The sequence below is a fragment of the Solea solea genome, chromosome 15 (genome assembly GCF_958295425.1).
Source record: "Solea solea chromosome 15, fSolSol10.1, whole genome shotgun sequence".
Lineage (NCBI taxonomy): Eukaryota > Metazoa > Chordata > Actinopteri > Pleuronectiformes > Soleidae > Solea > Solea solea.
The window spans coordinates 17,021,106-17,037,665 of record NC_081148.1 but is presented as its reverse complement, the minus strand read 5'-3'; the positions used below and the strand labels follow the sequence as shown (position 1 = coordinate 17,037,665).

The 16,560-nt window shown below is 41.9% G+C and overlaps 1 protein-coding gene across 6 annotated transcripts in view; it reads left to right on the top strand.

Moving 5' to 3' along the window:
* Window positions 1-16,560, top strand: part of LOC131473976 (collagen alpha-1(XIX) chain-like) — a 94,790-nt gene that overhangs the window by 31,602 nt on the left and 46,628 nt on the right. For 3 of the 6 annotated variants that reach the window (XM_058651648.1, XM_058651647.1, XM_058651652.1), the window contains 5 exons: window positions 47-100; window positions 1,752-1,787; window positions 3,304-3,333; window positions 3,436-3,462; window positions 3,944-3,988. In XM_058651648.1, the coding sequence (XP_058507631.1) occupies window positions 47-100; window positions 1,752-1,787; window positions 3,304-3,333; window positions 3,436-3,462; window positions 3,944-3,988 (192 nt within the window). The remainder of the gene's footprint in view (window positions 1-46; window positions 101-1,751; window positions 1,788-3,303; window positions 3,334-3,435; window positions 3,463-3,943; window positions 3,989-16,560) is intronic. The other 3 variants (XM_058651650.1, XM_058651649.1, XM_058651651.1) reach the window with 3 other exon arrangements.

The following is a 16,560-nucleotide window of genomic DNA, read 5'->3' as shown; positions in this document are numbered from 1 at the left end:
TGATAATACGTACATTTCATTGTATTGTATATTTTTTTGTTCCCAGGGTCTGAAAGGTGACCCAGGGCCAGTTGGTCCAGTTGGTCCCAAGGGAAACCAAGTGAGTGAGTCTGGGCTAGAAAAAAAACAACAACACTTAATACTAATTGCTTACTCTTTTTATGAAATGAAATAGGTAATTTAACTTAAACACTAATCCCAGTCTCATAAAAATTCCCAAAGAGTATCAGTTATAATTTAGCGATATCTTAGAGCTGATCAGATACTGTACAGTTTTTGTCTCAGCTTAAATGTCCTTGGATAAATGTACTACTGTAAGATTAAAACCTAAATTTTAAGTGCTGGAAATGGGTGAGATGAGTTTGATTCAAAACTGTCTCCTGTTCATGATTTGTTCACTGACATAATTAGATTTTGCGATACAGAAAATATTGGTCTTTTCAAACTTTTCCTTTCTTTTAATGCCACAGTGGGATTATTTTCCATGTATGAGATGAAATGATGTTTTTTTTTTCTCTCCCTGTAATTAGTTGCTGTATCTCCTCTTTTTATTTATTTATTTATTTATTTTTCTTTTTGTTCTCGTTGTCTTTTGGTAGAACTCAGCGCATAATTGTAGGTGCAATGCTCTGTCTGCCAGCCTTGAAGTTATAATGAGGTCTGTGTGTTTCTGTGAAGACAACAGAGAATCACAGAGTATTTTATCCTATTTTACGGATGGGAGGGTAGGAGTTGGGGGCGGAGAGAGAGAGAGAAGGTTTGTTTGTATTGAAACTGACAAAGGGAGGCAGATTTGGAAGCACAAAGTAATGAGTCCCCTGAATATCCCATAGCAGGCATATTTTAGCTGTGACATTCATTTAGACAATAAAATGGATATGAACTACAAGCAGTTTTTTCTTTCACCAACACATAAAAAAAAAGGGTACATCGAGGTGGTTTTCCATTCAGTGCTTCATACAGCACCGTTGTAGATGTGGTGAAAAAGTGTCAGACAGTGGGGCTGTACAAGTTTTATCTGTAAATGACATGAAAAAAAGTGAAAACCATGTGAGATTATTACTTAGACTGGGTTACATCGGCATCAGTAGACATTAGACCTGCAACTAACGATTATTTTCATAATCGATGAATCAAACATGGAAATGATGATGTTCTCAAATGTCTTGTTTTGTCCACAAACCAAAATGATTCACTTTGTTATCCAGAGCAAAGAAATGAAGAAAATACTCACATTTAAGAAGCTTAAACAATTGGAAATATTGTTTTAATCATGAAAAATGCTTCAAACCGATTAATTGATAATCAGAATAGTTGTCGATTCATTTAGTAATCGATTTGTCATCGATTAAGTGTTTCAGCTCTAGTAATTTACTTCATTCCCTGTGTTAGTTTTGTGACTTCCTGTGTATTCCAATGACAACACAGTGAATCTCTTGACATGATATGGTAAGGCTGTGTTTATTTTAAAGCCATTTAAAAGCACCGGCCCACCTGCTGGTTATCTGACAGTGTGGAAATCATCACTTCACTTCATGACATACTGTAAATATCAGATAATGGTTTTTGCCCCGTGCATTCACAGAGTGCAAATATTGAAATATTACAGCCATGCATAATCGGTTTTATTTGTCTTTTTTTATCACACCAACGATGAGCCTTTGAGATAAGATAGGATATATTACTTTGCAAACAATATGTGAAGTTGTGACTGATTTGGGCATTTTCGGCATTTACGTTTTCCTTCACAGGGTGACGCGGGCAAGCCTGGAACTCCAGGGCTGCCTGTAAGTTCACACCATTTTTCATTTACATCTCATTATGCTCTCTGTATATGTATAAGGACATTTCGAAAGCGCCTGAAATGTAAACTCAAGCAGTTGTGACCTGAAAAGGTAGGACAGGACTTTTGTAAATATCACAGCCTTTTGGCCCCGACCAGACACGCATAGGGTGTTAAAAGCATTAGGCCCACAGAGATGGAAAGTGAAGCACTCAGGTGAGCAGTCTCTTTGTCACATTTCCATCGCCGAGGAATGGGTCAAACAAGGAGCAGATAGACAGGGCTCAGTGGCCGTTCTCACGTTGGCCAAAAGGCTCAGCATGAGCAGCCACGCGGGGAAGAATGGAGCTCCCAGTCGCAGGGTGGGGGTGGAGGTTGACAGATAGTCACTAGCTGTATCCTGCATGGGTGAGACATGTACTTATTGGGTTGGTGGCTGTCCCTGCAGACGTCTTTCAGTTACAGACACCTGGGTAGAAGTGCAGCACACTTTATGTATTTCGATCTTATAATTGGACAGGCTGTACTAGTGATTTTTACTGTGGTCCAGTGGACAGTGAACATAAATGTAGTCATTCCAGTGCACACTCAAATGGAGGATACATATGTCAGCAGACTGCATGTCACACAGTCCCTCATCGTCACCTATCAACACATACACACACAGTATGTGTTTCATGTACACGTGTGGGCACAGATGCGAACGCACACACACTCGCACAGTGCATCGTAGCCTGGGAATTGATGGGTAGTGGAGATTAAAGGTATACTGCAGGTGGTTTGCTAATTATGTACACATCATGAGGGGATCAGCCTGCCAGTTTTAATCAGCACTGGAGTGATACAAAAACTGTGTCCCACTGCTTCAAGCTTGTCCTTTTTTATGTCACCAAAGTGCTTATAGTACCCACAGAGCACTGCCGCCATCCCTTAGATGTTCTCTCGTGCTTATTTTACATTTTTTAAGGACATGTAAAACTACTGTCTCTGTCTCTGAATGAACTGAATGGTAAAATAATGCTCCCTCTCATACAAATGCAGCTGCAAATGCTTTAGGACTGTCAGTCACCCTCGTTATATATTGTTTTATTACGTTGCATGAGGCGACTGATGAACGAAAACTAAAGAAAATATGTTGTGAATGTCTGTTTCTGCAGCTGTTTCTAAGAAAAGTCAACAGCATTTGACTTGTGGATGCCAATTGAAAGAGGACCCCAATAATCTGGCTCCTATTTGAAAGCCGAGATGTTGTATGTGGCCTTGTGTCCATGTTGTGGCCTGCTGATAGACGACTCTGTCTACCCTTTGCCGACAGTGGTCAGCAGGGTGTCTGGGGAGTTGTAACAGTCATGCCCTAACTTTTCTCAGGGTCACTCAGGTCCAAGGATAACTGCTGTACCTCAGGAACAATTGTGTTTCACGCCTGTACCCGGCATTGTTAAACCATATGATATATCAATCATGTGAGGTCTGCTTTCATACTGACTGGCATTTGTTTTTATTGCTTGTTTCATTCCCAGGTTAACAAGGAACGTCTCAAAGGAGTTCAGGTAGTTTATATTATTTTTTTCTGAAAACATCTAAGCATCCTTTATTCTTGACTTTATGTGTCTCTCGTCTTGTAAACATAAATCTTTATTTGCCACATCCAGGGCCCTCGGGGCGACACAGGAGAAAAGGTAACACATCTCATTTTCCTTTGCACCTAACATGTTCTCAAACAATTAAGCACCGCTATTATGTTCATCAAGCAATTACCGAGGCACCGTAAGCCTATCCTTTCAGAGGAACTTAAAAACAGAATCGCGGCTCAGCATATATCTACCTTGATTAACTTGTTAATAGTTTCTTATCAAGACAGAATAATGGAATGAAGCTCTGATCAACCGAGGCTGAAAATTGCCTATTAGAGGGAAGTCACCTAGAAACTGTTCATGAGTAAGAATAGAAACACAAGCTGTATATACTCTGTTCTATCTATTCATGCAATTTTCACTAAGCAAATATTATGTTTCCCATCTCTGGAAATTCTGCTTTCGTCGACAAAGTACATTTGGCATAAACTCTGAATATTTTTTCAAGTCATAATATCTTCCTGCATGGCCAAATACACATGAATGTAGCACTTAACTCATTATGTTTGAATGTCATTTTCTTCAGGGATCGACTGGGATGTCAGGGGAACCAGGCAAAGAGGGCAAAAGGGTGAGTAAACAGAAACCACCCACTAGTTGTGTGGCCTGGCTGGTGTTTTACTTACTGGGCTACACAAACAGCAGCTGAGTGGTTGGTGTTGTTTTTCAGGGAGGCAAATGTGACCTGTGGCCAACAGGTCTGGTTGGTGTGGGCCTATTGTAATGTATGGCAATTAATGAGTGGGCTCTGTGGTTAATGGGACACAGACGCAGACACAGTGTAGTGTGACAGGCAGTACATGTGGGTGGTGGTCACCAGAGTTCAGAAATTAATTAATGGAAACATTTTATTTTTATTTATTTATTTCTCGCCTGTAAATGAATACTAACTGGTGATGAGGACATACAAGTGTCATACAAGTGTGTGTAACATAATGTCTAAGAGCACCATATGTAAAGCAGGTGACGTCGTTAAAAGGTGTTGAAATGGTCCTTAATATAGCAGTAAGAATGAGAAAAGAGTGTTGGAAACATGTTGGCTAACATAAGTACACCTTTGACTTGTCATTTTAGATGTTTTAATACAGAAATGTTACATTTTATATCTATTTTCAATGTTACAAATTCAGCACAGCGTCTTTTTTTCAGTAGTGTAAAGTTGGTGAACACTGTAACATCATGGTGGGCTGAAGATCGCGCCTCCGAAAGAATGCCATTGTTCTGCGTCATCACAGCTGAAACACAGTGCTCACAAACAGGTGGAGAGAGTTATGCTCGGCTTAATTAGACTGGAGTTGTAAATACCTTCCCTGCATCACCATGAAAATAGCTCTCGTCAGGCAACTGTATATTCCTATTTGTATATCTATTTACCTTCCAGAAAGGGCTAATAATATTGCACAAAAATTGGCTCCAGTGCAGCAGAATATGAAATATATAGCAGGTTGAGCTGTAGAGCAACTATAAGTAGGTCAGGCAAATGTTCTTTTCAGATTCAGGAAAGGCTGAGATGACACACAGCACTCGAGACGTCTAGTCACAAGTATCTCAGCATTCCACCGATCTGTGCATGAATTCATTCTAACTCAAGAAATTGCTTCAATCGCATGAACAATTTATGACCCATCACTGGCTGGGTTACTTCTCAACAGATCATTCCGATGCCCCGAAAAGTAACAGAATCTATTGTCAGGCAAAGTGTTCACAGTCAACAAAAGTAAGCCCAGCGGCCGATGCAGATGTTTTTTTCATGCCTTAGTCTGTGCCTCATTAGTCGGGTGTTATTGTATGCCTAACCTAACTTAAGCAGGGACTGAGCGTCAAAGGGACTTTGTGTCAGACGCATCAATTATAGTGTGCACTTTTCTTCTTGGATACCGTGTTATGATGAATCTTTCGATCATAAATGGCTCTGAGGAAACAGAGAGTGACTCGGTGTTTGATGTGGTAGCGCCTTGGTTTTCTGTATACCCATCAAACTTCTCCCACTAGTTCTCTCTTTGAAGATTGTTGCAGGTATACAGTCCATAGTCCTTCAAGCTGGCCATCTCAGACTTTCTGCTGTTGTTGATGCTGAAGACACAGTCAGATCTATAAATACCCTGTCTTTGATGACTGGCTGGCTTCACAGTGACTGTGAATGTGGTAAGGTTTCTGCGTATTCTTAGTTCCAGGAGTCACATGTGGCCTCAAAGTTGTTGACCAACCTGTGTTTTCTGCAGTCGGACGGTCTATTTTGGGACGGTGGACATGTATCGTTATCAGGGGCTAGGTTGTGGTCAGCTGATACAGCGGGAGACTCTCACCCAATTAGCAACTCTTGTCCACACTCGCAACTTAGTGGTTTCACTAACAGCCACGGTCGCTTTACAAATGATGTGGAATATCTTGACGGAGACTGACCACTCTGCAAACTTTATAGGATCGCCTGTAGTGGGAAGCTTTCACAAGGCCTTAGATTCACGCCAGCCCATCTCTCACACTGTCTGCTTCAATTTATTGTTCAAGAAAATTCGACCACTCTAAGCCATTTAGATTTACTTCAAGGGGATGTGGAGGACATTGTAGTGAGGAGAAGAGGAATGATGCCATTTGCACTAATCCTTCTCTGTAGCTTAAAGCAACATATGCAAGAGAGGATATCAAGGTCAGTTACCCAACCCTTTCCGTGACCCCCTGTCTAACATTCACAGAAACTTGATTTTATCTTATTAGCTTGATGGATGTCTAGTTCAGTAAGTCACAGCCAGTCCAGCCGTGTCTAAGAATTTATGGGAATATATTACCCCCACGTTACACATTACCATTAATAGTGATGTGAATGGCTTGGTTTTATCTATAATGGATGGTATTGACACAGAATGGCAGGGAAAGTGTCGAACTTTGGGATTCGGTGGCACATTACAGCAGATCAAAAGGAATATGGGGAGTGCCAGTAAAAAGAATATGTTCCCCTAGCCAACCGTGGTGGGTTTAAATATTCAAAAGGTTCTGTAATGATGTGCTAAGCTCTGTGTTGTCATTGTAGGCTGGCCTCGTTGTACCCAGGCTGAGGAGGTGAAAGACATGCATGCTGAAGGGGATCACCTTGGAATTTTCAAAGCACACAAGCCAAGTTCTTTTTTGAGTATCCTGTAGTAGAATGACCTGACAATCAAATACACAGCAAACACAACAGGCTTCAGGAGAAAGTCATCAGGGCTTTGGGTGGCAAACATTTTGTAAATAAAACCAAAATGTCATAGTTTTCATGCTCGAAATAGGACTGAAAACCTACGCTTGGTTATAGCACTTGGCTTCCACAAAGCCAACATACTCACATCAAGTGTGGTTTATTCATGTCCTGCCAAGTTCTCCCATCATACTCTGCTTTGGTAGTTGGCAAGGGGTTGCGAGTGGGTTCAGTACAGACTAGGGCTCTTCCGTGAGCAAGATAGTAGGTTCCCATGGATTACATAATAATCATTTCAAACAAAACCCCCCTGACAAGGTGGATCTCTGTGTTTTAGTCCAAGCCTAACACCACATGAATCCTTATCAGCTGTATAATTATGCCTGGATAGATATAAATAGATGCCTTGTTGATTTCCTTGGTTTGTTATAGAAGGAAGGTGGGGTCACCAAACTTAATGGCAGGCATATGTTTCAGTTGAAGTTGTGTTTCGACTGTTGCATAAATATTGTAAATTCATTACTTACATACGTAGATTGTCTCTGAAACAGTGCCCTGTTAAGTGGTTTCTACAACGTAGACAACGTGGACGCAAAGCATTTTGAGATCCTCTTCAATCAGTCGTGTCAAGGATTCCTTGACTCTTTGCTTTGGCAAGTGCTCGTGTCTGACAGATGAGTTTGTTTTTATCAGACGTCGCCGTGCCAGGGCAGAGATGATGAAACCTCAGCATGGCCTCGAGGAAGCAAAACACTGCAGCTGCTCCATATCTGAAATGTGTTCTTTTCAAATTAATTATGCAGTGGAGATCCCACTGATTTATTAATTATTCAAATCTAGTTAATTATTTGATTTGGAGAGTAAACAGACTGGCACAATATATATATACATGATGTACTGTATTTGGACATTTCTGTAATCTCAGACGCTATAAATAGAGTTGACCATCAGGTAAGAGTCGGCATTCTGCTATTTTGATTGTCTCTGTTATCTCTCTCTTTTTTTGTGAAATGCCTGCTTTCCCTGAGGGAAATGTTCAGCCGCATAGCTCAGCTGAAGATGTAGGTGGATGACACTGTGCCACACGAAAGGCATGCGTCATATGTCAAGGAGATAAGCGAGAACAAATGTCAAAAATAAGCTGAAATGGCCTGGAGAACGTTGGTAGCCAAGCAAATCAAGATCTCCTACTGGAGGGAAAAGTCATTAAGAGAGAGCCCTCTAATCCCGGAGGAATCATTTTCTCGTTAAATAATATGATGTGCCACATCAATACTACAAATAAAAGAATCCACAAAGACTAATGAGGGCTATGGAAGACACATTACATAGTGGAGCTTGGAAATACGGCAGGACTTTGATTTTGCTGACAGGTTGTTCATCCCACTTCCCCCTCTCAGTCTTTATGCAGTAGACTCAGCATGGCCACTAACTGCAGGGTCTAATGGGTCGTTCATCATTTATTTCATCTATCGATCACATCTGAACGAGTGATTAAGATATGAATATAATCCACGTCAATGGTTTTCATAACAGTACTAGATATTTTACTATAACAGAAGCAGGTTGTCAGTCATGTTATCTTTGTCCTGGAGGACAAATGACACCGGAAAACAACTTTTGAGTGAATGTGATGTTCATTTAATGGCTGTTTGGCGAGAGACAGTTTCTCAGTAAAGAGACTCTTCTCGGGTTACGTGGGAGAGATGTCTATTTTAAAATAATATGAGTCTGTATCCTAAAACTTCCACTGCTGTCACATCATGTTCTTCAGCTGTCATCGCCTTACATTGTGGGATGGCACCGTTCCAGATCAATGCACGTCAGTAACTGAAGTGCAGAAACACTTTCACATCTTCGCTTATGTCAAAAAAAAAAACAACAACTTTAAAACAACGTAATTAACATGACCAGCAGCTGCCCGGACACTCTGAAGTGGCATGAAAATAATCTGTCACAACTGTCTTGTCTCTGCTTGGCAAACGACAAAGAAGAGGGAGGGATTTGCTGTCTTTTGGAAGTGATAGTGGTGTTTACATTTTCCATTCATGCCCTTTGCTGAATGACTGAGACAGCTGTCTTTGTGTCCTGACCGAACGCACAGGCATTTTTTTTTTTTTTTTTTTTTGTCTTTACTTTCGTCCTTTACCCTTGCAATGACACATTTCTCAAATGCTACACATGCTGACCGTCCACTGGGTGCTTTACTTTCTCCCAGGGCAAAAGCAACAACTTGATGCAATCTCATTCTTGTATTATTTTCTCCTCAAACTAAGTCTTGGTCTTTTCCTACGAGTGTAAGGCACATTGTGTGCACGCTTGCTTGACTTGATCAGATTTGAGCGTGTACACCTCTGTGGCCATTTAGCCATAAGAGGATGAATATTCCTGACCGGGAACCAATATCCTACACTGGAACTGTCAGCATTAGACAGGTTCAGATAGGTTAAAACATTAGTGTCAGATTAGATATAATACCATCCATCTAGTCTAAAACAGAATCCACCTACCTACATTACTCAGTTAATAGATTTTGACATTTAAACTAATTTATTTTTGAAAAAAAATATGCTGTTTTCTGTTAACCAAATGCACTATGTAACTTGAATTTAGATGCATCCCCTTTACAAGGCCAGGGGGATGTTGTTTTGAGACAAATGAGCTTCCGCAGTATATATTATATTCATATTGTAGCTGATGGAGTTGGCTCAGGTTCATTTGGATCAGTATGTTTGTCTGGAGAGAACAAAACTGGCAGTGACATTGATAGGGAAGGAGTTATGGTTCAGTTTTCAGGGACCGGGGACATTTGGCAGTCGTTCCTGTTGCATAGGTGGAGGCAGACATGTACAGCAACACAACTGTAACAGGCAGTTGACCTCTATCAGAGCACCTGCAGGGTGAAATTATTAAGTAACGAGTCCCTGGTGAGAAGAGCAGCCTTCTTGCCAGAAGTTCTCCACGGGAGGTTGCTGCTGATTTGGGTGATACTGTAAATGCCTGAAATCACAGCAGCACCTTGATTGGATGCAATGTGTTTTGTTGTCCAACTCGGTACACAGCTATCAGGCTGTTTCACAAGAGAAATTCTGGCATGTGGTATTAGGAAAGGCACAGGAGTGAATGATGGCTGCATTCCATTTAGCTGCTTCACTCTCAGGGTCCTGGCATGCTGGCAAAACTGGTACACCACCATGTACTCCTGAACCATGTACCAATAAGTGTCAACAGTAACACTTGAAATTGAAATGACTTGTGTGATAAGTGCTTATACGTAGGTAATATAATATGATGTGCACTGCAGTATTTTGTATTTAAGATAAAGGCATTTAATTGAGGCCATTTATAGCAGAATTGTGTCATGGAACATTGTGCCTTTGCATACCTTGAGGTAAAGTTTAATTCTATATTCAAGATTAATTACTAAGATTAATTATTAACTGCTGTGAAACACAGTCTGTACGTACTTTATCGTACATGCACATTCCCAAATTATGTCCGTTAAATTAACTTTCCTTCTATTTCATTACCTTTATTTAAGACCTGGGAATCAATGAAGGGAGACCCTCATTTTCATTGATGCCAAACATAGTGGACACACACTACTACATACACTCATGTTACATCTATTAAAACGCCGTCATGGTATATTTAACTATGGAAACACAGTTGGTGATCATATTGGTGGTTCATGTCATTGAAAGAGTTAGAAATAGAAATAAGGTAGTGCGATGTACATATGTAGTTACAGTTTGGGCCTGCCCATTGAAAGCTCAATGACAGAGGAAGACGCAGAGAAGAGTTTATAGGTCAGCAGGGCTCACAGCTGAGGTTTTATGGCAAGATTTACATCCTGTGTGATTTCACAAGTGGGGGGAGGATTTGTTAACCACCTTTTTTTTTTTTTCCACAAAATGGAATAGGTTATTCTTCACTTTCTGTCCAAGTTCATAGTAAGAAAATCCAGAGAGCCATGCTTTGACACCTGTATTACACCAGGAGGTAACGTGTTTGCCCAGTGCACAAGGCAATTAATCTTGTCAATGTCAAGTGCATTGGGAGGAAGGATGAAACAAAGATTTGACCTGATTGGCTATGAAAAGGTCTTACATTTGGACCCAGTTGGGAGAGAGGAGGGTTACGGGGGAAGCGTTTGGCACTTGCAAGGACAGATGCACACAGCTTTGATTTATCTGTCTGACTCTCGTCGTTCCCCGAGCACCCCAGTATGGTGACATCCACGGTTGTCCAGAATAAACACACATTAATTGGCCAATTAATTACAGGGATGAATAGACGGGGCAAGACTTTGAGAGGGCCACTTTGATTGCACGTTGTTCACTGGCTTTTACAGTAATTGGGTGTGTCCTGTGTGTTTGTGTGTGTGTGTGTGTGTGTGTGTTTGTATGTTGATGTGTACAAGTAAAAAGCTTGTGTTCAACAAGGGGTAATGTAGGTCAACACATCCTGTGAGCATTGGTCTTGCTGCACTTTGCCAGAGCGCGGCCCTCATTCACACGTCTACGTCTTTTCCCTTTCTCAGGAAACAGAGCTGTACCACACAGCAGGGACACTGCAGGCAATATACACGTCCCTGCTGCTTCACTGTCCACATTTGTCAGGGCCTGGCACCACCGACGGCCCGTGTCCAACACCGCCACGACATTTTTAAGTATTGTTTCATTGTCAATGCCAGGTCATGCCAACACTAATGGAGTGTCCTTTGTCACATAAGGTCAACTGAACTGAATTCACTCAGCTCTCTGAGGTATGTCACCGGACAGGAGGTGACTGGCCCTTGTGACTGTTCCAGGTATCACAGTCCATGTCACAGCTTTAGTCATCCAAACAATGAGTCCGGCAGGCTCCACTGAGTCTACTAATATACAAAGACACTCTGCTGGCATTTTAGGTCAGTTTAAGGGAGAGGCCAACTTTGGGAAATGCTGAGAATGTAAATAACTTACAAAGGGCACTTTGGATCCAGGAAGCTTGGAGGGAAGCTCTGTAAACTATGTGCTGGCCATTTTCCTTGGCCAAGGTGAGGGAGGAGGACATGGAAAGCTCCTACTGCAAGACGGGAGACAGGCTGGTTTGGGAGGAGAAGTAGCCCTGAACACTGCAGAACACAGAGGCGTGGTAGTGGGAGGAAGCATCACTTACAGCACACTGTTACAGCCTGCCATCCATATTCTGATTCTCCACACTCTCATCCCGCCTGCAACCAATTTAGATACATTCATCTGTGTCCACTTTAATGGCATGCCAGGGAGCAGTGCATTGACACTGGCCTGATATTATACAGATGGTAGTGTGTGGGACCTCAGTGTAATCTGTTATGCGTGGTGAATCATATGAAGCATAAGACTTGCCGAGGGCTACAATACCCAGAGTGAGCGCCCTGTGGATCTTTGCACAGTGTATTCTCTTTGACCTCAAATATTTGGTTTGTAAAATGAACCAGGGTTTATTCAAAGTCAATTTCCAGCCTCTCCTATTCACTTGTTGGATAACGAACTAATGAAACACTCAGTATCTGTAAACATTGGATGGGAGCAATCTGCTCCGGATGAATAATACGGCCAGAAGTCCAGATGAGACTGTGAAATTTCCAAGAGCCAAGACTAATAACAGCATCCATTAGGAGATGAGAACATTCAAGAGGCAATGCTGGTCTAGGGAGGGGCCAACACATAGGCATGCAGCTTGCATGGATGCACTGCACAGCTGATCAGTGGGGATTAAGCTCATAGTTTCATGTAGATTTATCATCCTCACAAGTATAAAAATGCAAATTCAGATAATGCTGTCAGCCCTCTTTTCTCTCCTTAGGAGTTGTTAAAGTCAATGAGCTCTTAAAACTCATCACTAAAGATGTGGTAGAGACATGGTTCTTGTAAAGAGATGTTCTGAGCATCCCCTGAGACCACCTTGGCTTAGTTTCCACAGACATTAACTGTCTGTATTTCCTGTGTTTGCCTTTGGCTGTAGTGTTTGCATACTGTGTGGTGGTGAAGAGCAGGATGTTTGCTGAAATAGCTCTCTAATGGTTATTTTAACCGACGATACGCTGCACTCTATGACTGGGTAACCTTGTGATGCCACCTGTGTCCTTTATGTTGTGTTGACAGTTGAGAAGAGGCATAATGCAGTATGAAAATTCAAATTGCACTCTTGTACGGCTTCTTCTCTCGCCCGTTTCCTCCTTCTCTGATTGTTCTAAGCCCTCTACAGAAAAAAAAAAAAATATATTATTTACCGTGTTCAATGCCTAATTGCCAGACTCCCTAATTAGGAATGTTCCCCAACACACATCATATATTCATGCACTGAGCACATCCATCCCAGCTCAGAGATAGCTTAGTCTACGCCTTGGCATTGTCCCCCACTGTGTACACATTTTGTGATGAAGCTAGTTTGCCATCTAGTGGTGCATGAACAAATCACTATGTAGTCACATGCTGTCTATGATTGAGTGTCTGTGAGGAAAGCCTTCATGGAAAGCTTTAGCCAAGACACTATAGGTGCAACCTTGGCCAGCTGAGCTGTGTCTTAAGTCGGCTGCAGTGTCAGCCATCTCTTTATACGTCCCTGAATATTTAGATGGCCGGGAGTTAAAGGGAGCATTGTGTGCCAGTCAGAATAGTAAAAAAAAAAATGCTAAGCTGCATTTGAGCCCCTGCCAGGCAGCTGTCGGCTTTGCAGTTCTCTTCCTGCCCCGGCCGCTCCTCTTAACCCTCAGTAAACAACTGGAACAAATCCTATTTTATTGAGGCTTTCACCAAGTGCAAGAGATCTCTGCAAGCCCCAGTGCCCAGGCATTTTCTGAGCTTGTGCCATGTCCTAAGATGGCATCCAACAGGGGCAGTCAGAAGTAGGAAATTTGCACCGTCTGTCTCTAATTGGATCCTTAATCACAAGTAGGTGAGGCTGTGGTTTCTGTGGTGGGTTCTGTGACATTTCCAACAAGCGTGATCGATACTTCCCCCCAGAAGCACTGACACAGGGAAACCAAGTTTGGTGATGATTCTGACAACTGCAGGATATGGTGCTACATAGTGCATGAATAGTTGTCTCTTTCACTTGAAGGGTCGTATAAATTCAAAGTTCACGCCAGAAACAGCTAGGCAGTTAGTGTAAATAGGGATGGAAGTACTATAAATCTAAAGGACGCGGAGAATGTGCTTATTGATCGTTTGTTGCTTATATAAAATAAAGAATCAGCATAGTTTACATCATTTTTTGCTCTGTATCTTCCCCATTCATTTTGGCTTTGGAGTGCTCCTGAAGTCATATTTATTCCCTGAATATTAGTCGATAATTAGACACATCACCGAGCCAAACAAGGTGGAATATTTAATGTTTCATGTCCTTTGTGCATACTTTATGCTGTTTTTCTCACTCGTTTTGCTGATGCTTGTGGTTCACGGTGCAGGTTCGCAAATGAGAAATCAGAAAATGTATTATTTGCTATGGGAAGGGATGACATTTCAGAATTAATTACAGAATTAATTAGCTTTTGCTGGCAGTTTGAGCAATTGTCTGTATCTTGTCTGAATCTGGATACAATAAGTGTCCCTTAGGGACTGAGCGGATTAAATGCATCTGGTTGTGTGTGTCACTCCATTTTCCCCCATCTTTCACAGGCCAGAAGAAGACAGGCATCTTCACTGGGGAATTAAGAGTGCGACAGGCTGTCTTGTGGCAAACTTTCCCTTGTTTCTGTGCGCGCATGCCAAATGAGCCCGTTTGTCTCTCTTGGTGTCTGTGTGCTTTAAAAGTCACTGTCCTCCTTCTTCCTTTGTTCTGCATATTGTTAAACAACACGAGGATTTTATGATGGGTTATCATTGTCACTATTTTACATCCATCTGTTTCCCGAGCATATACAGCTGCTGCTCATAAGCGACATAGTCGGTTGCAGTTAAACCCAGTGTAGCAGTTTGACAAAAGGCTCAGGTGGCCTGAGTACATGTCCCTAAAGGGAGACACGGGACTCAGCTCATGCAGAAAGAGTGGGAGTGGCATGCGAGTTGGTTAGTCAAGAAAAAGGTCACATCTCCCATAAGCTACATAGCATTGTTGCAGACCAACTTGGCTCAGCAATGTCATACATAGTTCCCCCTTGATGATATTAAAAATGCTGTTGTCACACATAACTGAGGCAAATGAAACGCAAGCAGTATTGGGATTTCTGGTGAATAGCTATTCAAAAACAATCTTCAGGTCGGGCCAGTTCGTGCTTGGCCCGTAACAAGGCTACATTTGGTAAAAAGGTGAAAGGTTTGATGGATGAATAAGTGGCTATTTACAGAAAGGAATAAACAGGTTACCTCATTGCCAATACTTTACTAAAATGGTCACGCTCTGGCTCTAGCAAATGCATTCACTTCATATCCGGATGTTAAAGTAAACGTGGAATGGATTTATAGCTTTTTTGGAGACTAGAAGTGTAACTAAAGGGATAATTACTTTGATAGCAACTTGTAGGCAAATTTAGCAAAAATCAAAGATGAGTTGTGAGAGATGAATTTGAATTTGATTGACCCACTGGCAGCTGCACCTGCATATGAAAGGGAAACATCATCTTGTCTGAGTCAGTGTTGAGTTGGGTCCTCTCCTGTGGTGTTCATTTCAAAAGGTCCCCCCAGCTTATCTGCTGACCTCTCTCCACGGGGGCATTTGTCAGGTGGATTATGTGACTTTTTGATGGTATATCTGCTTTGCTGCTAAAAATACGACACATTCTGCCTCCTCCGTTTTATACGACTGTGTTATCCCAATTCGGGTAGCGAGACGTGGAACGTCTCAGAGAACATGTTGACATTAGGGATAAGGATTATGGAGCCATCACAAACGAGTGCTTCTGCTGTGTGTCACTGTCACTATGTTGACTCTGCTCTCAGACTGGGACTTGTGCTCCAGGACTGAGCTGGGCCCACAGCATGTCTGTGCTTTCCTTTTACTCTTCACAACTCAGAGCAGAGCTGGTGCCAATCGAGGCTGGGATCCATGTGGATTAAGTCAGGGGTTCAAATACGCTGTCACTTTGCTGAGGCCGGCCCCCTTTTCAGAGCTCAAAAGTATACTTACTCAAGCTTTAGCACTGTTGTTTAATAAGAAGTAAATGTGAGGTGTTTTCACACTGGTTACTGAGGAGTACAAATAAATAGTACATGTGATTATTTGTTGCATCCTGCCAGCCCGTCTTCCTTTTACTCAAGAGGCTAATTCATCTTTCACTCCCACTTGTGTTCTTTCCCTCTCCCCCAAAATCCAGTCATTCATTTGCCTCCCTTCCTCCCATCCCTCATTTCCTTCCTTAACTCTAGCTCTCTCCCCCCCTCCCCCTAAACTACTGCAATGACCTGAAGGAGGGTTTCACACTGCAGTGCTCAAATAATAATCAAGCACTAGGATGTTGTCAAATTTATAGGACACTGTGTGTGTTGCATAGCAACAGAGATTGCCAGGGTGATCCAACAAGCACTGGAAGTTGGTTGAGGGAGAAATGGGGCGAGTGACAGGAGACAGGAGGTGGAAGGAGAGATGATGGGGGGGGGGGGGGACAGGAGACAGGAGAGAGGGATGAGATGAGAGTAATGGAATTATGTTATTATACACAACGAGATAGATGAATGGGAGATGAAGGGACAGAAAATGAGAAAGTTAAGGCCAGTTTGGCTGAAAGAAAAGATTTAATAGCACTGCTGTATGGTTGTGTGTATGCCATTCTGTTGTATTTCAAGTACTAATTATCATCATGATGACATATTTTACTATGGCATTTTGGCGTGCACAGGCGGTGTTAAGATTGAAAGTGCCTTAAATTTTTCAGAGCAAAATAGCCATTTAAGTAATGGCCCAAGTCCAACTACAGGCTGCTCTTGCACTCTCGCTATAATCATCAAGATAAACATTATGTGCTATTCTCTTCTTCTTCTTTTTTCTTCTTGAAGCTGAAAGCCTTC